Source organism: Struthio camelus, chromosome 11 (assembly GCF_040807025.1).
Source record: "Struthio camelus isolate bStrCam1 chromosome 11, bStrCam1.hap1, whole genome shotgun sequence".
Classification (NCBI taxonomy): domain Eukaryota; kingdom Metazoa; phylum Chordata; class Aves; order Struthioniformes; family Struthionidae; genus Struthio; species Struthio camelus.
In genome coordinates, this window is record NC_090952.1 from 7,970,129 (window position 1) to 7,990,088 (window position 19,960).

The 19,960-nt window shown below is 48.7% G+C and overlaps 1 protein-coding gene across 1 annotated transcript; it reads left to right on the plus strand.

Annotated features, from left to right (window-relative positions):
• The first annotated feature begins 1,174 nt into the window (after positions 1-1,174).
• Positions 1,175-15,158, plus strand: PGK1 (phosphoglycerate kinase 1). The gene is made up of 11 exons (XM_068956859.1): positions 1,175-1,312; positions 3,627-3,677; positions 4,664-4,819; positions 4,938-5,082; positions 7,551-7,654; positions 8,357-8,476; positions 11,117-11,231; positions 11,551-11,730; positions 12,447-12,624; positions 12,897-12,995; positions 14,674-15,158. The coding sequence occupies exons 1-11, from the start codon at positions 1,248-1,250 to the stop codon at positions 14,712-14,714; spliced, it is 1,254 nt and encodes a 417-aa protein (XP_068812960.1). The 5' UTR covers positions 1,175-1,247; the 3' UTR covers positions 14,715-15,158.
• The last annotated feature ends 4,802 nt before the right edge of the window (positions 15,159-19,960 follow it).

The window sequence follows — 19,960 nt, forward strand, 5'->3', positions numbered from 1 at the left end:
TCCTCTGTTTTCTCCGCACTTTGCTTGCTCATTACAGGCTGTTCCTCCAAGTCCGGCTCTGCTGCCAGCAGAGCTCTGATTTTACTAGGCGTTCAACTTGCCCTAAGAGCTTTCTCTCGAAGATCTGCTGAATGGGTGAGCATGGCCAAAAAGTAAGCCTGACAGCAAACAGAAAGGCCTAGCTGTCCTACAGGTAAAAGTGCAAAGACCGTGAACTCCTTTTTCATATGACGCGTTCAATGCATTGAGGTTTGCTAAAAATATATATGCATATTTCATATATATATACACACATAAGCACACGCACATTAGGCTAGGCAAATTTCTCACAGCGTGCAAAAACCTCGCTTGCAGAACATGCGTTCCTTTAAACAACTGTTTTCCCCCAGTTGCCTGGCAAACGATAAATCCGTCTACTGAACGATATCCTGGGTTTTGTCTGGCCCTGTTAGATGTGGACGACGGCCGCCCGCCGGGGTGTCGCGGTCAGCGGCGCGGACGTCTCTCCTCCGGTGGAAGGATCCCCCCGGTTGAGGCGCGTTCGCCTACGACTGACCCTCGGCCGGCAGCCGGGAACGCGGACCTGGGCGTTCAGGGTGGGGAGACGAAAGGGGGCTTCGCGCCGGTGAGACGCGGCGGCGCCCTTGGAGGGGCAGGCGGGAAACCGGGCCGCCAACGCTTCGGCCGGTTGTTTCCAGAAGGTGCCAGAACAGCGCTGCTCCGCGAGCGGGCAGGTCCTACCGCCCGCCAGCGGCCGCCGCGTCGCCTTTGTTTTCCGCACAGCACGCTTTCTAGGCTCGCAGCTGTATTTTTACCCCCACGCGTCTCTCTCTCCCTTTTTCCTCCTGCTGGTGGCTGCAGCTCCACCTAGCTCCCTGAAGCCTGGGCGTCGGGCCGGGTTACCGGTCGGCGCCGGCGGGCAGCCTCCGCCCTGTACCGGGCCCAGCGGCACGGCCGGGGGCTGGGGGCTGGGGGCTGGGGGCTGGGGACCGCGGCCCGGTTCGGTCCGGTTCGGGGGGGGGGGGGGGGAGGCTCCGTGCGCGACGTGACTGGCCCTGCCTCGCCGCCGGGCCTCCCGCCGCGGCGGGGCGGGGACAACCCGCCGACGGACATGCGGCTCCGCCAATGGAGGCGGGCGGCGGGCGGCGCGGCCCAATGGGCGGCGGGCGGGGGCGGGCGGCGGCGGCGGGGGCGGGCGGCGCTGCCGGGGCGCTGGCGCAGAGCGCGGGTGCGGCGGCGGCGGCAAGATGTCTCTCTCCAACAAGCTGACCCTCGACAAGGTGGACGTGAAGGGCAAGCGTGTGGTCATGAGGTGAGGCGGGGCGGGGCGGCGCGGGACTCTGGGCTGCGCGGCCTGCTCGTGTGCCGCCCGCCGCCTGGCCGGGGGCAGCGCGGGCCCGGCCCGGTTGGGGTTGGCTGCTGCCCCCCACAGCCCCTCTCCCAGCCCCCCTTCCCTCCTGCGCACCTGAAAAGCGTTGCCGTGCAAAACGGCGGCACGGCCCTGGCCGGCTACCCACGCAAGGGTAACAGTTTGTATTTAGTTATTTATTCCCCCCCCCCCCCAACAAGAGTTGAATCGCCGGTATTTGGTGCTTTTCTGACATCGGACGCTAAACCCCAGGATTAGACCACGTTTATAAAACAGCAAGGCCTGCCGTGGGAATCGCTGCCGCATCTCGGGGGAGCAGGGCGCTGGGCCGCGTGGTGATGCGGGGCGCTGGGCACGCACCTCTTACCCGCCGCTGGCAGCGAATAGACCCTCGCTACCCCCCTGTGCGAGTGGGTAGGGGTAAGAGCGCCCTGGCTTCTCCCCCTGTCACCTCCGCAGCAGAAAACTTGCCCTTTCTGTTTTGTTTCTCTGCCGTCTTAACCTCGAAGTAGCTGCCTAGAAACTTGATTACCAAAAGTCGCACCCCGTAGCGCAGACCGAAGGAGCTGGCCCGGAATTTGCGTGCTTTTCCTAAACGCGGTGCAGCACAAAGCTCTTCGTCTCCCTAACAGCCGGATTTCTCGCCATCCGACCGGTTTTTCCTCTTCTGACACGTGCTGTAGAGAACGGTCTCGCGTTGCAGAGTCAAAGGCGGCTGATTTTTAGTCTCTAGCAGTTAATATCCATATCTAAAATGGGGTGGAACAGCAGATTACATGCTGGTCTCTGTATTTCCCGCCCGCACCCCATTTCCTTGAAAAGAATCACTGTGTCCTCTCAGTGCTACTGAAATCAATGCCTTTTTTCTCCCCTCTTTTTCATCATAGTTTTGGCATACTCCCAACCTGCTCATCTTCCAGTCATAATGCCAAAGGTAGTGGCTTTAATAGAAACAGGCGATGGGGAGGAGGAAGGATTCAAGGAGAGCTCAGATTTCAGTGGAGTTCAGTTATCAGGCCTGCAGCGGGAAGCAAGGGTGAGCCGGGGTCTGTCTTTTGTGGCTCCTGTGGCTCTGCAAAGCAAACTGTTCTTTCATTAACTCGTTTTAGAATAATAGCATCATTGTGGTGCTTTTTTTCCCCCCCTTCTTAGAATTAGCCCACTGTACCGTGGGGCTGCCAGTTGAGTTCTTTCTGCTCAGCTACCTCTGTTTTGCTGGCAGCTTTTGTAGCTCTTTCCATACGTCTCTTCTGCTGAATGCGCTACGAGAAAATTCGAGCAACCTCTTCAGTTTTTGTGTTCTTTAATATAGAACGATGATCAATAATCTGTAAGGGAGCATTTCACTTTTCTCATTGTGATACGCAGTTACAGTCGGTTGGGCGTTCCCTTCCTCCCTAAAAGAAAAAGATTCTGCTTGCTAGTGATCATGCTTGTTAGAGACCGCGCTTTGGCCATGCTTTTTTTGAGGAAGTCGGTTAGGAGAGAAGGCTCCGTCATTTTGGCGTTGGATGAGTAAGTTCTGCCTTTAGCTGAGCAGCAACAGGAAGCTGAGTTGTGTAACAGTCAGCCCATGGGCACAAGGTATGCTGGTCAGAAATGGCTGATGAAACTCCTCCCTTTGATCTCTTCAACCGGCATGCTGCTGGGATGTTACCTCTAGATCCACGTGAAGTCTTCCAGTGGGAATGTGATAAGCCGCAGCAGCTAGCTGCAGAGAGATTAGAGGTACATAATTAAAGTGCACTGTCCAGTACAACATCTGTCTCGCCACATAACCTCTCAGAAAAGGGCAGAAATCCCCTTTATATACTTAACAGAAATTCAAAGCTGTAGGCAGTAACTGGACAGCTGCCTCATCCTGTCTATTTGCCAAAGTTACCTGACTATTGAAGAGGCCTCACTGGAGAACACAATGTTACTTTACATTATCTACCTCCTTTCCCTGGGAAGCCCCTGATCAGTGATCTGAGAGCATGGTTTTCTAAATGAGCGGCGGTTTTCAATCTCAGTTTTATTTTCTGCTTCAGCATCGTTGTTGTTAGCCACTTCTGATTGTACCAATAAAACGCGAACGGAAAACAAACGTCATTGGGGTGACTAGAAAAACACGTGTGTTTGACAGAACTGAAAGTCTTACTCTGAGTCTAATTACAGTTGCTTTTCTAGGCCCCCCCCCCCCCTTTACCGGCAGGCTCCGTTACTCTTTGTAAAAGGTGTTTGTTGTGTATTTATTTATTTATTTTCTCTTTCTTAGGGTTGACTTCAATGTTCCAATGAAGGATCACAAAATAACCAATAATCAAAGGTGAGCCACAATTTCCATCCCAGATGGAAGCCCTCAAATCCATTTTGTTTCTGGTTTCAGCCCGGTACTGTTAGCAATACCTGGAATGCTGCTTGCAGTTAAGCTTTCAGTTGCTGCTACCTGGCAATTAAAGGCATTTCAGAGAAAATCTGGGAATTGTTACTAAAAACCCCTGCAGCTGTTAGCTAGCTACACTTACTACAAGGCTTCTTCTCACCATAGCTGCTGTAGAACGTGTATAGAAAATGTCTCTAATAGCACAGGTCCTAAACTTCATTCTTTGAATCCGGTTGCAGTGTTGAGACCGTTTCACAAGCGTACCTTTTTGGCTGTAGGTGAGAATGTGTTGTATATGCTCACTGCTCAACATCCCCAACTTCCTTTTATCGGTTCAGGGTCACTGACTAAACCAGGAAGCGTGGTAATGTCCCAGTGTTTCCTAGCATTTCTTAGCTACAAGCAGTCAGCAGAATTTAGATAGCAAAGTGCCTTTAACTCCTGTGCCCTACATCTCACGGAAGAGAACAGTGAAACATCTGAAAAACGTGCTGAGATACAGAATTTTGTTGATGCGTCATGGACTGTGCTTCAGGGACTGTAATGGTTCCTTCCTTCCCTGGGACAGGAGTAGGTTGGGCAAGCTCCATCGGGAAAGCTGTATTCTGTGAGAGGTAGCTAGTCTCCTAGACATAAGTACTAGCAAGCATAGGGTTCCTGAGAAGCCCAGTGTTCCTTTTGGGGAAATAATGGTGGTGATGCTGTGCTGTCTTTTGAGAGGTAGGCTGAACCACGCAAACACCTGGTAGGATGGACTTCTTAATAATCCTGCCCTGCTCTTGTGCTCTGTTTCCTCTGTCCTTTTCGGGGGTGGCGCGGGGGGGGGGGAGGGGTGACTCCTAGGGCTCTCAGCTAAGTGGTCAATAATTCTGATTGCCTGCTAACCTCTGCTTGAATCCTTTTTCACTTGTTCTTCTCCGCCGTTACAGAATCAAGGCGGCTGTTCCTACCATCAAGCACTGCTTGGATCATGGAGCCAAGTCAGTGGTTTTGATGAGTCATCTGGGTCGCCCGGATGGTGTTCCTATGCCTGAAAAGTTCTCCTTGGCTCCAGTGGCTGTGGAGCTTAAAGCACTCATGGGCAGGTGAAGTAGAAGAGCAGTTCAGCATGCATCAGGCCCCCTCTCTCAGTGGGCCTGGATCCTTTCCTTCCTGAAAGGAAGAGGCGTTGGTGGGCTGACAGTGTATATGTTGTGTTTCCAGGGAGGTCTTATTTCTGAAGGATTGTGTTGGTCCTGAGGTGGAGAAGGCCTGTGCTAATCCTGCAGCTGGCTCCATCATCCTCCTGGAGAACCTCCGATTCCATGTAGAAGAAGAAGGGAAAGGGAAGGATGCTTCTGGGAACAAGGTGAGGCTTGAAGTCTAGCCCGTGTGCGTGCCTGCACTGGTCTTTGTACCTCGTTTGCTGCAGACTGACAAGGAGCTGGCTGGAATGCTGTTTAGGAACGTATTCTCAAAAGGATATCGGAGAGCTTTTGTACAGTGTGTCTGATCACTTGTATTGTGCTCAGCCCTAGATTTTGTGTCAAATGCATTGAATTTACAATGGCAAATCGGACGTGAAAACCGGCCTTAGAGCCTTAAGAGCTCTCAGTGGTTGTTATCCTTTTGGAATCTTACTAACTGCTAAACTAAGCAGGTTCATCTGAAAAAATGGAAGCACTGTGTGCAACTTCCTCACATCTCAAGTTTTTTGGGGCTGCAAAACGTTCTTGAGAAGTCAGAGACCACGTGCTGGTTGTAGGTAAACGCTGAATGTTTTGAGCAGCAGGAAGAAGTTCCAAGACGAAACTGCTTAAGTGAAAGGCTGCAGATGACTGCCATGGGTGGCATAGTCCATAAAAGAAAGGCAGGCTGAGGACGACTGTGCAGGAAACTGTGGTCGCTGCTTATTAGACTTTATTTGGGCATGTCTAAAGCAGAAAACTTAAGTCTGTCAGAGATAGCTTACTGTCACTGGGGCCGTGAAAACCACGTTTCCTTCATTGTTCTCTGCTTATTGCTGTAATGCAATGTTTAAATGTTGTACTGTGTGGGGATTCTCAAAGCCCTGTGTAAGGCTGCTTTCTGTTAGAGTAGCCAACTAGAATCCAGGCTGCCGTGCACCTCTGACCTTTTCTTGAAGGTCAGGAAGAATGCTTGCTCCAGACAGCTGCTTTTCTTAGCAATGGTGACCCCGTTAACTTTCCTCAGGCCTTGGCTCCTTTCAGATTCAGCGTATGGAGCGGTATGCTGACATCGCGTGGTGCCCTTTATGGAGTGATACAAGACTCTCGTAGCTTAAAAAAATGGCCCAGAGAACTAGTAAGCCTTTGCAGATGGCAATGAAAAGTAGAGCAAGCCTGGAATTAGTCACCACCACCTTGTGCCACTGGAAGCCAGTACGCTGGCAGGGAGAACAGCGAGACAAGAATTCCGTTTCCTTTGCGAAACATCCCCTTGATTTTGTGGGCTCCTGTAATTCTCAGATTATTTAGCAGGCTGCATGCATATGGAAGCGTGCAGTGCAGTTGAGCACAACAGCAGAGGTAATGTTAACAGACCTATTTCTTATCCTAATAGAAGTGAAAACCAGTGCTATGCAAATAGTGATGCTATACAAGAATGCAGATTGAACTGGCAGTTGGAAAATGTGGCTTTCCAAAGCAGATGAAGTGGTGGTGGTTCCTTCATTCAGAGCCTCTTGTGTTCTGCTTACAGATGCTCCTAGTCTAAACAGGCGCACTTAATCTTGTTGCGTAAAGCCAGTCAATTTAGCAAGTGAAGAAGCAGTTGACAGCATTATTCTACAACCCTGCAGTCCTTTTGGCTTGTCTTTTCGTGCTAAGGCTGCACGAGTGAAAGGGACATACTTCAAAGCCTTGCTGAGCGCATCTGTTATATATATATTAGAGTACCTTCCTGCTGTCGCCCCCTGATATTACATCTGGGTACTAGCAGAGTCAGTAAGAGAAGAGGCCTCACTTGGGAGGTGAGCTGATAAGGCGAAAAGGCCCTTGGAGAGGTGATTGCCTGCTAGTCCGGGTTGTTCTTTAACAGCACGTGGCTGTGAACTAGGTCCAGGAAGTCACTTTACTCCCCAGGAGAGCTCCACTGTCTTTCTGGTGGTGAGAAAGAAAATTGAACTACTTGAACCATCCTATGAGGATTTGGTAGAATGCCTGGAGGATGGAGAAGAAGCCTGTTAGCAGAAGTGCATCTGTTCGCGCCTGCTACACGCTAAGCTAACCTCCAGCGTTCCTGAATTGGCTGCTGTCACCTGGCCTGTGTTACTGTGCAGGCTGTTTATAAATTAGTCCTCAGTGTTTTCGCTAAGTGAATTCTTCTGGAGCTCATCCTTTTATCTGTGGTGCTTGGGAACCAAACTTTCTTTGTTCAGTAAGTGAGTATGAGAGCGTTTACTCTCACCTTAGCATTGCCTTGTCTCTACGCATCCTTTCTGGTGTTATGGTTCATTGCACACAACTGGAAATCTGTTCAAGAGAGACCCAGTGATTGGTAGAGCTGCAATTTATTCCTGCCCTACTGATGCCCTAAAAACTTGAAGTAGGAACAGGCCTCGGGCCTTGGGAAATAGCAAGTTCTGGGACTTTACTGTTAAGTTGAAACCATTTGAACCTTTTTGTTGCTCCTACTGGACTTGGAAGGAGGATATGAGATGCAGTGACCCACAGGATAAGCTGATGGCTTCTTCAGCAGCCCTTTTTTTGTTTTGGGTTTACAAGCCAAATAGCAGAATTTGATTCTAGTATCAAAATCGGCTCTCTGTAACTGAACTTGAACAAGCACAGACTTGTCATTCTTTTATCTTTTTAGATCAAGGCTGATTCTGCCAAGGTGGAGGCGTTCAGAGCCTCTCTTTCTAAACTGGGAGACGTTTATATCAATGATGCTTTTGGAACTGCCCACCGAGCTCACAGGTATGCATTCATCTTCCTTTCGCAAGCAGGACTGCAGAAGGTTGCCTACCGTGAAAACACATACAGTTTTACCCTCAATTAGTTATAACTTCTGTTTGGTGCTTTTCCTGTTATCGTTCTGCTGTATTTGTTCCTGAGTAATGTATTCTGCAGAGGTAGTTGTCTATAGTGTGCACAATTTAAAGTTTGCCTCTGATGAGAGCAGGAGACAGTTGAAGCTCTGAAGATGCAAAATTACTTGATTAGGACTTGTGTAAACAGTTGTGCAATTACAACAGCCCTCTTCTTCTAAAGTTTAATAGCCTTGATTGATTATTCTTATGGAGTGTGTTTAGATATGCATACATGCAAACTCTGGTGGACCTTTTGAGCTTTATCTCATAATTCAGTGTTGTTGGAGGAAGGCATCTCTGCTATTGCTGTGCTTGATTGCAGCTCAGCGTTTTGGATCCCTGATTAACGCTGTCAGTTTCGCACGTCGGAATGGTTAACGCAAAAACGACCTCAGAGCAGTAAACTTGTGCAGCTGGCTTGGCAAACTAGGAAAAGAAAAACCTTATGTGACTTTTCATACGGGTAGTAGATATTCTCGCTCTTGCAGCTGACTAAAGGATTGGCTTTGTGATGCTGTGAGACGCAGGCTTGTTTGGACCTGTACTGATGCAGAATTTTTCCTTTCCTCACTCATCTTTTTTTCTGCAGCTCCATGGTAGGTGTCAATTTGCCTCAGAAGGCTGCTGGCTTCCTGATGAAGAAAGAACTGGATTATTTTGCTAAGGCCCTAGAGAGTCCAGAGAGACCCTTCTTAGCAATTCTTGGAGGGTAAGACTCGACAGTGTATCCACTGTTTCTCTTTAACACCAGTTTCTCCTCTGTAAGAAATGAAAAGTTGTCTTGATTTGCTTCAAACGAGTGCTTTCCTTAGAACTATACCTATAGTTTAGATTTGTAGATACATCCTGAGATCTCTGTAAGATGTGGATTATAGAGGAGCTAACTGATCCTGTCCACTCCTGTGATAACGTTATCGGGGTCTCCTCATAATATTTTTTAACCGCCTTATATCCCCCAATTTGAGTTAGTCCATGGCAGTTTGTTGTACAGACGAACCAGGAGAGCTGTTGGATACACGGTGGCCCTGAAACATTGTCTGTGACCTTTCCTCCACAGTTCAGAGTACAAGCATTCTGCAAGCTCAGCACCTTGTAAGTTGACCCAGTCTGTCATTATGCAGTGGTGACCTACTGTAGCTGGATGAGCCCCTGCTCTTTAGCAGCAGCTCACGTACGAAGAGTCTTGAAGGTGCAAAACTGAGTGCCTGCTTGTGTATAGAAATAATTTCCCGCTGTTGCTGATTCTTGTGGTATACGTGTGCTCAGTTTAACAAAATAGTTCTGTGACACTCTAGTTTCTCAGGTGAATTCAAATACTTTGCTCATTAACGCAAAGCTTCAACACTATGACATTCCTGTGTTCTCGATTAAAGTACATGGCTTATTCCTGCTCTTTGCACCCATGAATATATTTTTTAAGTAGTGTTCAGTTTTCAGTTCTCACATAAAGTTTTAAACATCTTCTGTGACCCCCGTTATACTGAACAATGCTGTTTTTTTTTTTTTTTAAATACCCTTCCAAATTTTAGAGCTTGCAAGCCATCATTAAGTGCTTATGTACTCCTCATTGACTTTGGTGGAAGCGGCAGGTATATCATCAAGGGGAAAGTCTGTTACTTTCTTACCCGAACAGATGTTCCCGTTAGAGCTGCACTTCAAATGGCCAGATTATTAAAATATCAGGCCTATTAGTAAAGTCTGGGAGTGTTACCCATCTAATGGGAACAAAACAAAGTTTTATTAGAGAGGTGCAACAGGGATGACAAGCATGTTGAAGTCTAGGAGGCGGATACAAAACTCCTTGTGTGGACAAGGACTGATGAATACCAACTGTGCAACTTAAAAGAGTCACAGTGGGAGCTCTGAGAGAAGTTCAGAGCCGTGAAATGACTTTTATCTGTTTGAAAACACCACCACTCCAGTGGTGATGCAGCCGTTCCCAGGTGAGACGGCAGAGTCTTAGCAACTTTTGCTCCATCGTCTCCTCCCACAGGAGCCCAGAGGAAAGTCTCGCTCGCAAGCTGCATGCAGTTCAGCTGCAGGTTGGCTGTCTCTTGTGTATAACAAAACTGGGGCCAGAAGATGAAATGGGAAGAATTATGTTAACAAGTAAAATGGAAATTAAATGTGCTGGCAAAGAAAGACTATGTGCAAGAAAGCAGTTCAGTGTTAGGAGCAGGGTAGGTGCAAGGGAAAGAGGCAGAAGTCCAGTTCACCTTTACGTCTGTTTTCTTGCTTGGAGCTGCGCGCAGGAAGGTTGATCCTGCAGGATTTTGCTGTGGCTCTGTCCATACCATCTATAGCTTCCTTAAAAGTTCAGTTCCCATAGTGTAATGATATTAGCAACTTCACCGCTTGAACTGGGGGGTTGATGGGTAGTTTATGCCAGAGCTCTCCCTGGCCACTAAGGTGGGAATTGTAGAGGCAACACCTATTTCTTCCCATTAATAGGTCTGAAAGCATTTTATTAATGAATCCCATGTCATTATCCCTGTTTTAGAGATGGAGACATTGAAGCAACAAAAGGAAGGAGTGTTACCTAATGTCATCAAGCAAGACACAGTCAAACTGAGACTAAAATGCACGTCTCCTGATTGCCAGTCTAGAATTAGCCCAGGGCTGTTTTCTGTGATCTTTACCAAGCTTTCTTTCAGAGAACAGCAATAGCAAAAATTCAGCACAAGGCATTAAAGAGGGGAGACAGGAGATCTGTATCCATCTACTGCCTCTTTGACATTCTTACATAAAGTAATTTTGGTGTTGTTATTCCATTATCATTCATATCTTGTGCCAAAAGCTTTTGGGGAGGGCACTTGTGTATGACAGGTCATTCTAGTAGCTTCATTCTGAAGCTGTGCTGCGAGTGTGATAGGGAGCTGGACTTGGGCTAGGTACAGGAGCTGAGCATAGGGTAGCGTGGTACGCTAGATCAGGGTTGGACAGGGATTGTGACTGGTAGTACTCTAATCCCTGCTCCACCTTGCTGGATAGTCTGGGGAAATAGGCATTCAAGTGACAAATGAAGCTTATATAAGAATAGGAAAAAATATGTAAGGCTAAATAATGCTCTTGTAAGCCACTGTTTAACACCGTGCTTATTAAGTAGCCAAATTTCCTTTCTTCCCGCTCCCCACGGTTCCTTTGTTGCATCGTTCTCTGAGTGCCCTTGATGTGCCACAATCCACGGTACTGCCGTGACTGACTAGCAGTTGAATAATACTGCTTCAGACTTTTATCCAAGAACTCGTTATGAGGCTTCATGCCATCTGGCTAAAAACATAATAGGTTTTTTGTCTGAGGAGTTTTGGGCTGTGGCTACACTGTTCGCTCTCTTTCTCTCTTTCCGCAGAGCTAAAGTTCAGGATAAGATCCAGCTGATCAATAACATGTTGGATAAGGTCAATGAGATGATCATTGGTGGTGGAATGGCGTTCACCTTCCTCAAAGTGATCAACAACATGCAGGTATGAAGAGAGCGCTTCTGCGCCCGTTTCCAGTAAAGGAGATGATCAGAAGTGTCTCTTGTGTATTCTGGAATTGAGAATTGGCTATACTGACCCTTTTGAGAGCAGGGGAGCACTGAGAGTTTTCTGGACAATCAGCCTGCAAAAACAAGGATTGCTGCCAATGTTTAGATGCTTTAAAGGATCAGTCTCTCCAGAATTGCTCCCCAAGCAGTATGGCTGACTGCTGCTGTTCTCTTCTGTAATGACCAGCAGCATCTAAATGAATGCCTGACTCTTTCCCCCCCCTCCCCCCCCCACCCCCAAATAATTTCTGTAGATTGGCAACTCTCTGTTTGATGAAGAGGGATCAAAAATTGTCAAGGACCTGATGGCCAAGGCAGAGAAGAACGGTGTGAAGATCACTCTGCCTGTTGACTTCATCACTGCAGACAAATTCGATGAGCATGCACAGACTGGGGAAGCTACAGTGGCTTCAGGCATTCCTGATGGCTGGATGGTAAGTTTTAATAGGCAACAGACTAAAAAAAGCACAGTGAGCAGTGGAGTGGGAAGGACACCTCTTTAAAGGAATAAAAAGAGTACTTATCCTTTGTAAATGTTTCTGAAGGGAGTCAGCTGTGTGGAGTATATTGGCTTAATGAAACTGAAGCCCTGTGGTTTGTCTTGAATGTTTAAGTCTAAAGTAGCTTTTGTGAGATTTGGATTAAAACAGCAAACTTCTAAAACCTTCAGATCTGAGTGCAGTAGAAACCCTTTTATTTGGCCAGACTTTAATTAGAATAGGCTAAAGCTTTCTAACCAAGGCTTCAAACATCTGACATAGATTTAAAAATGACTTATTCACACTGAAAAGACAAATACCACACCAGACTCCACCCTACAGCAGCAGCTGCTGGCAAATCTTTGTTCCTCAGTTTTCCGTGCATACAGAGAAATTCTCCTTTTGTATCCGGTCTGTTGCTGTATCTGCATCAGCAGCAAGCTTGATGCTGTGAAAACAGAGCCACTAGGCCCTTCCAAGCCCCGTGACTAGGCTGACTACTTCAGAGGTAACAAGTGTTTGAAACCTGGGGGTGCAAATGGAGGGGTGTTCTGTTGGATGTGTAATGAAGGGGAGGGGTGAAAAAACTTCTGAGGATCCCAGCTAGACATTGATGACTTGAGATGAGGGTTGGTGGTAACTGTATGTATGATTTCTCTTACTTGTCTTAGGGCTTGGACTGTGGCCCTGAGAGTAGCAAGAAGTTTGCTGAAGTTGTGGGAAGGGCTAAGCAAATTGTGTGGAACGGTCCAGTTGGTGTCTTCGAGTGGGATAAGTTTGCCAAAGGAACCAAAGCCCTGATGGACAAAGTGGTGGAAGTAACTGGAAAGGGCTGCATCACCATTATTGGTAAGCAGTTGTATGTGTGTGTTCCTGTCTTTTTAAATCCAAGCAAGAAGCATCTGCTCGCTGGCGCCAAGTGAGAAGAATATTTGCCAAATTGTTTTCCTTCTCCAGTGTTCTCAGCTCCTGCTTAGCTTGCAGGCATGGCTGGGAAAACCACTGTATGTGCTCATGCAGAGCATTTGGGAGTACGACCAGCCAGTAGCAAAGCTATGTTGCTTCAGCTGAAGAAAATCTTAATTTTTTTCTGTGGCTCATAGATTTTCTTTGTTTGACAGGTGGTGGAGATACAGCCACTTGCTGTGCAAAGTGGAACACCGAGGATAAAGTGAGCCATGTCAGCACAGGAGGCGGTGCCAGCCTGGAACTGCTAGAAGGTAACTGCTCTTTCCTCTTAACTTGTTTGAGCAAATCGGGTAGTTCTGGGTGCTCTATGCTGTGTTGATGGTCAAGAAAGGATGACGACGGAATGAATGCCTCTTCTGTTTCGCCTTGTGGAGTTGCGCGTAACCTTTGAGCAATGAGCTCCTCATAGCTCTTCTTTTCTTAGTCCTCCTCGAGGAGGAGAGGAAAGAAAATGGAGGATTCTTGCAAAGAGCATAGTCTGCCACCCCCAGCGAAAATTACTGGCATAGGAAATAAAATAGCCCTCTTTGGCCCTCTTTGATCCTGAGACGTGCTAACCAGACTGTTTAAAACACCCAGATACAAGACAGCCCTTTTCGGTTTGGGAAACCTCATCAGAATAATCTCGAATTTTGGCTAGAGGCCAAAAGGACACAGGCACCAGTAGGAGTGTGTTTTGAAATCCCCTGGTTTTGGGGAGCCCTCTAGTGATCACTTACAAACCTGCACAAGATGACTTGGAATCCAAAATGGTGAGAATGTACAGGATTTTTCTAATGAGTTGCATTGTACTCCAAGTGAGTTTTCGTTTCCTCTGGTAATTAGCTGTTTCCCGATATGTGTAAATTATCTAATGCTTTCAGCTACTCTGTCGAAGAGAAACCGCAATAAACTGCGTTGCAGCTGTTAGTTTCCAGCAGTTACGAGAGAGACAGAGCTTTTGTTTCTGTTGCCTAGGCAGTGATGGTGAAGGGAAAGAATCCAGATGGCTAGAAGGAAACACTGTGCCACTGATTTATTCAAAAGGACAAAGTTGTCTTAAGTGTTGGCCCAAAATGTGGGTTTGTGTGTGTGATCTTTTAAATGTAGCGGAAGTCTAGCTAATTAGAAAAACTTCTGAGGATTTAAAAAAAAAAAAAAGACAAACTCGTGGGTTGTGAACAGTGTTAGAATTCAGCACTGTCGCACAGCTAGAGCATTGGAAGGTGGGTTTTCTCCAAAAAAGCGAAAGCAGAATGGTCTCCCTTCATTACTGAAGTAGGACAAAAGGATGAAAAGATAACTTAGAAAATGCTACACTTAATACTCTGGGCCGCCTTACTCAAAGGTGAGCAGATTCCTTGCTCCTGTCAGTTGGATGAGGCATCTAAATATATGGACCTGGGTGTTTTAGTCCCAGTAGATGATTGAAAACTTACAAGAGGTTTTTTCTTTTTTTTTTTTTTTAATTCATTCTTAAAATTTCTACCATACGCTCCAAAATCCTATTTACATGCCACTGGAGATTGAAGAAAGTATGCAGCAACTCCTCAGATCCAATCAATAATGTGTTTGCTGTCAAATTTAATGGAAAAAGATCTTAGTGTTTGGATCTGACCCTAGCAGGGATGTGGACAGAACTTTACAAGTATTGTTAATTGAGCATTGAAGACTGTGGTCCTTTAAGAATCTGTCTACTGACATAAGAGTGCAGCTGTGATCTGGATACTCGCTACAGCCCTCAAAAATGTATTTACTGTGTGAAACAGTTTAAAACCTATATGCCCCAATAGCTACAAAAGCGTACAGAGCTCCAATCTCTGCCCTTTTTAATCTATAATTTCTGATAGTTTTATGTTCACTACTGCAACATTTTAGCATATATAAAACCAAGTTGTGTGTTTAATTTCCCTTAATTAACTTTTACTTTAACTTCTTAACCGCTCACAGGCAAGGTTCTTCCTGGTGTGGATGCCCTGAGCAATGTGTAAAGAACAGAATATCTTCCCAGTTCCTGTTCCTGTGCACAGCCCCTGAGATTCAACACTTCAGTCCTTCTGTATTTCAACGCTGCAATAGGCAGATCACAGAATGTAGATGGAAATTGGACAGAATTTGAGAAAAAGACAGCAGAGAGATTCTACCACCGCAGTTTACATCATGTGGATTTGTCCACTGTGATCCCACTTGAATTCATGTAGTGCATTTAAATCGTTTTCGTGACTTTAGAGTGTATATATTTATATTTTGCCTTTTCAAAGAGATTAATCCCTATTAAGACATGTTTGTTTCTCAGAAAGGAGTGCACCGTTTAGCTTCTTCGATGTTCTTAGCAGGCATTTTCATCACTTGACACAGTTCAGAAACCAGAGGGACTCCAATTTTTTTGGAGGCTGACTGTAATAGCTGCTAAATAAACATATTTAAAGTGCTAACAGCTTGTACACGGTTCTTCTTTCAGACTGCTAGAATGGTCCACTATGAAATACCTTCTTCTTGATGAGGAATAGGAGATCTTTTTACTTTTTTATGCTAATATATCATATTTGTAATTATTCTTTTATTTTTGTCCAAACATTTGGATCTATAAGCGCCCCAGCCATCACAGTGAACTTTGGTAAGAAAGTTGATTATTATAGATGTGCTGTTGTGTCGAACTTCCATGCCATGAAGTAAGGAACATGAAATGTTGAATGTTCCAGATCCAAGTTTAAAAAAAGAAAAAATGCACATTTAAAAGTAAACCTGTTCATCTAGAGAACTTGCCTCATAGTAGGCAACTGATGTACCTAATTGGAATATACCAGAAATCATGAAGACAAAGGCAGGTAAAAACTTAGAAAACATTCTTTGCCCTCCTTCATACGCAAACTGGACTGAAAGGTTCCTTTGCTCAAGTACGTGATCCTTAAAAGCACTACAACTAGCATAGCAAAACCGTGCAGTTTGGACAATTAAGAGCTGTGGGGGGGGGTTTTAGGCATACTGCAGAAGCACAAGCATTATCAGTGGAGGACCACCAACGCAGTGTAAATGTATAGAGATGGCATTCCTAGCTGGAGTGTCATGGGTTGGTTCTTGGGCTTGCTGCGGGACCCAAAGGTGAGCACGAGGTGGCTCTAAACCAAACGCAGGTCAACACCAAACTCCTCTTTGCTTTAGAGCAGCCAGAAGTGTGTTTTGGATTATGTTAGCAGTCATGGCTTTACCTGTAAGAGGAGGGGGTGCTCCAACCAAACTGCTTGTGCAGCTTCCTGCTGGCTCAGAGAAAAGTAAACCAGCTATTACCTACCTCTACTCCTTGTGAATGCCCAGTTGTCTTGCTGTAGTTTTTGCATGGCCTCAGCTGCATGAACCAGCCAGGATGAGCCATGGAGACAACCTTTGGGGTAAGAAGTAAGCCACAACAACAGAGCGTACTTTAAGTTCATTTGTCTGTATGTATACAGTATTAGCAAAACAAAAAGGGAGCATGCGGTATAAACAGACCCAGTCTATTTGCCAAATTTTACTCTGTCCCCATGGGATGTGAATTAAAACCCAATAAAGTATGCATAAAGCTGTGTATCAGGTATATACTCACTGCAATGTAAAACTAAAACAGCCTCTTGCAAAGAAAAGAACCTAGAAATAATGCAAATGAGCGGAGCTCTGCGCTTTTCTCCTCCTCCTCCCCCCCTCCTTTGTAAATCTCCTAAGCATTGTCTGATGACGCATGAATGATGCAGATTTTTGCTAGGATTGCTTCCTAGCTGTTACTCATGTTTTCCAGGCAGGGGTGCAGACCTCCGACAGCTGCAGTAACGAGGCAAAGAAAGGAGTGAGCTTGTCGGCCACAAAAAGACTATGGATTTTCAAAATCCAGTACTACAAAACCAAACGTTCCACCATGTTTTATAACAGCCCGTTCTTGTCTGGCCCTGGCAAACAAGGTCTCGTGACAGCACAGCCCGTTTTAGTGTCACTCTTATTCCCCTGTGATGCTGGATTCCCATGGAGCAATAACAGACTTTTGCTCCATCTCTCCTTCCGTGGTATTTTCAGTGAAAGGTCGGCATGTGGCCGCTACCTCCAGCAGTGGGGTTTTTTCCCCTCTTCATCGAAAGCACCATAACAAAGCAGGCACTAACCAAGCAGGGCAAGGAGTGGTAATGCTCCGTGAACACAGATGTCCGCTGTTAAAAGCATTTTAGGTGGTTGCTCCTGGCATCTTTTTAAAAGCGCTTTTTTCTTTCCGTGCAGCTTATTTTAACTATAGCACGTTTCAGGTCTCTGTGCTCAGAACGTGCCGATCTCGATACATACAGGAAGACCAGCGACGCACGTTCAGTTTTATGGGCTGTAAAGAGAAGTGGATGCAACATCGCAGTGCTGAGACCACAGGTGCTAGGCGCTTGAAGACCAGCAGCTAATTACTTCACTGACCTTTTCCAGACATTTAAGCTTTGTCCCTTACCATTTTGTTTTCACACCTGCATATCGTTGTGATAAAATACGTTTTTAGGCACCGAGATGTTGTTTCTATTCATGTGACATCCTCTGGAATTGCAGGGGTCTTTCTAGGTTACTTCTACATCCCTTCCGACAATGCTCTTCCAGACAGGAACGTCCGACAGCTCTGCTCTTACGTTCTCATTGCGTTTGTTGAGGATGTTTTCGGGGGTTAGGCACGTCGCGAGGTGGAAACGTGGCAGGAGAGACGTTAGAAGATGAAGGACTCACAGGGATGCGATCTGATGAAGGTAATCGATTTAGCACACAACAAGCAGGCTGGTAATAAGCACGAGGTGAGGCAAAAAAACACAAAGAACTTCAGTACTTATGGCGGAGACCATCCTGAAATTGAAACCTGCAGGCAGCAAAACAAGCTTCTCTCGGGCGGAAACGCATGCACCTTCTTAGGGGCGCCTGCCTGCACAACGGGCGATCGGACGGCAAAGGGGAGGAGGTAAAGAAAGCGTCGTCGAAAGAACGACGCGGCACGGAAAACGGCAGCCGCGGGCCGCACCGCTGGTTCAGCGGCCGGGCGCGGGGGCAGCAGCTTCGCGTGGCAGAGCGGGCCCGGAGCAGCTCCGGCGCGCGCAGCCCCGGCCGCCCGCGGCGCGCGAGCCCCGGCCGCCGCCGCCGCTGGGCCCTTAACCGCTGCCACGGCGCCCGGCCCTCCGAGGGGCCGCCGCCATCTTGTGAGCGGCGCCCTCGCAGGGTGGGGAACAGACGTCGCTCCTTCCCCTGGAGATGCGTGGACGTCCCCGTCCTTTCTTTTTCCGCGCTTTTCCCCGAGGCGCCTGGCCTCTCGGCGTCGTGCCCGGCCGGGACCGCGGCCCAAGCGGGACTCTGGCCCCTCGGCCCCCCGGGTGCCGCAGGGGGCGATGGCCGCGCGGCGGGGGCGCCGGCAGGCCCCCGTGGGCAACCTCGCCCTCCGCCTGGCTGTAGAGGGTGAACCCGGAGGCTTTGCTACCCGGGGCAGAGCGGCGACGGCTGCCTGGGGGCTTGCCGCGGGGCGAAAACACGCGAGGCGGGAGCGGCGCCCGCGGGAGGACTACACTTCCCGGCGGCCCCTGCGGGCGCGGCCCCCGGCCCGGCCCCAGCGCCGGCCCCGCGGGGGCTGCCGGGTGTTGTAGTCTCGGCGCCCGGCGAAAGTTAATAACCGCCTGCGGCCGGCGCTGCCCCCGCCCCGCGGCGGCTGCCGTTGCCGCGCCGGCTTTGTCGCCTGGGAGGCCAACGGCGCGGGATGGGGGAGCGGGCGGCCGCCGGGGCAGGCGCCCGCGGGGTAAGGAGGGCCGCGCCGGGCCGGGGGTTGGGGGGGGGCGGGGGGCGGTGCAGGTGCAGCGGGAGCGGCGCCAGCTCCAGCTCCCGCCAAGGGCCGCGGCCGGGGCGCCCTGCCCGGGCCCGGGGCTCGGCCCGCCTCGGGCTCCCTCCTTGCCCTTCCTTCGCCCGCCCTGCCGCCGCCGCCGCCGCCGCCGCCGGGCGGGTTCGCGGCTCGGCCCCTGCGGGGCCAGCCCGGCTGGCCGCAGAGCCGTCTCGCCCCTTCCCCCCCCGGTCCGTCTTGGAGCCCAGATCCCGCCGGGGGACAGGTTGGTACCCCTGACCCTGCGGAGAGGGGCCCTGCTCCCTGCCCCGGCCTCGCCTCTCCTGGCCCCCCCCCCCTCCTCCTCCTCCTCCCGCGAAGGCCGCGGGAAGGGGCCGCGACCCTCCGGGCTAACCCGCAACCTCACGGGAGCTTCTGCTCCGCTTGCCCGGCCGAAGCGCTCCATTAAGGCGAAGCGACTCCCAGTCGTGCTGCTTTGAGAGAACAACCCGCCGGTCCGGCGGCGGTCATCCCCAAAGAGCCAAAAGCTTTGGGCTCGGGGCCTCGCCTGTTGGGGAGTCAGGCTGCCGCCGGCCGCTTGAGGCTCTGGTTTAACAGGACCTGCTGCTACTTCGTGGTCTGCCCTCGGGCTGAAAGAGCGAGCCTTTGGTTCAGTTAGGCCCCTAAAGAGTCGCTGTGAGATGTACCATACGGTTGAAGCACAAATCCCAGCTCTCTCGGCTCCAGGATGTTTTCTCGAAGAAGGTGAGCGCCGGAAGGCTACGTCTTTAGGGTGGAGCAGTCGTGCTGGACGCAGGCACTTGGGGTTCCTTAGCCAGCCTTTGCTTTTGCTTTGTGCTGTAGATAGTCAAGAGCTGGTTAAACCTCCAGCACACGGTAGGTTAGCCCAGCGCTTCGGTGGCGCTGGCTCCTAGAGGGCTGCCCTGCCGGCCCAGGGTCCTGACATCTCGTGACATCCAGGCTCAGGCGCTGGCCCTTGGCACCCTCATCTGGAGTCCCCCATCGTGAGGTTCCCCCTTCGCTTTTCAGGTTAACATTTTCTGTGTCGCCTCTAAGTGATTGGTTTTAACCTAGCAGAGATCTTCGTTTCAGCCCCGATGCAAAACAAAACCGGAAATTTAGTTCATTTTTATTCCACTTTTTAATGATACTTTTTGATAAAACAGCTAGTTCTGTCCTAGTACTACCATCAGTAAGGCTCAAAGGATTGACACAAGAGTTAAAAATATTATTGTTCCAGTTATCCTCGTTAAGTCTGATATGCTTAGATTTTGGATGGCTTCTACAGGTAATATAGGTCACAAATAATTAAGAGTACAGTCTAATTAAAAGAAATCCCTGGTCACAAACCAAAGTGCCATCCAGGAGAAGCCAATCTTCAGAGACTTCCTCCTATCCTAATCTCTCTGAATGGTATTGTTCACTCTC

Coding starts and splice junctions, on each gene's coding strand:
- PGK1 (XM_068956859.1), top strand. CDS start 1,248: ATGTCTCTCTCCAACAAGCTGACCCTCGACAAGGTGGACGTGAAGGGC. Junction 3,678..4,663: donor AAAATAACCAATAATCAAAG/GTGAGCCACAAT, acceptor CCGCCGTTACAG/AATCAAGGCGGCTGTTCCTA. Junction 4,820..4,937: donor CTTAAAGCACTCATGGGCAG/GTGAAGTAGAAG, acceptor TTGTGTTTCCAG/GGAGGTCTTATTTCTGAAGG.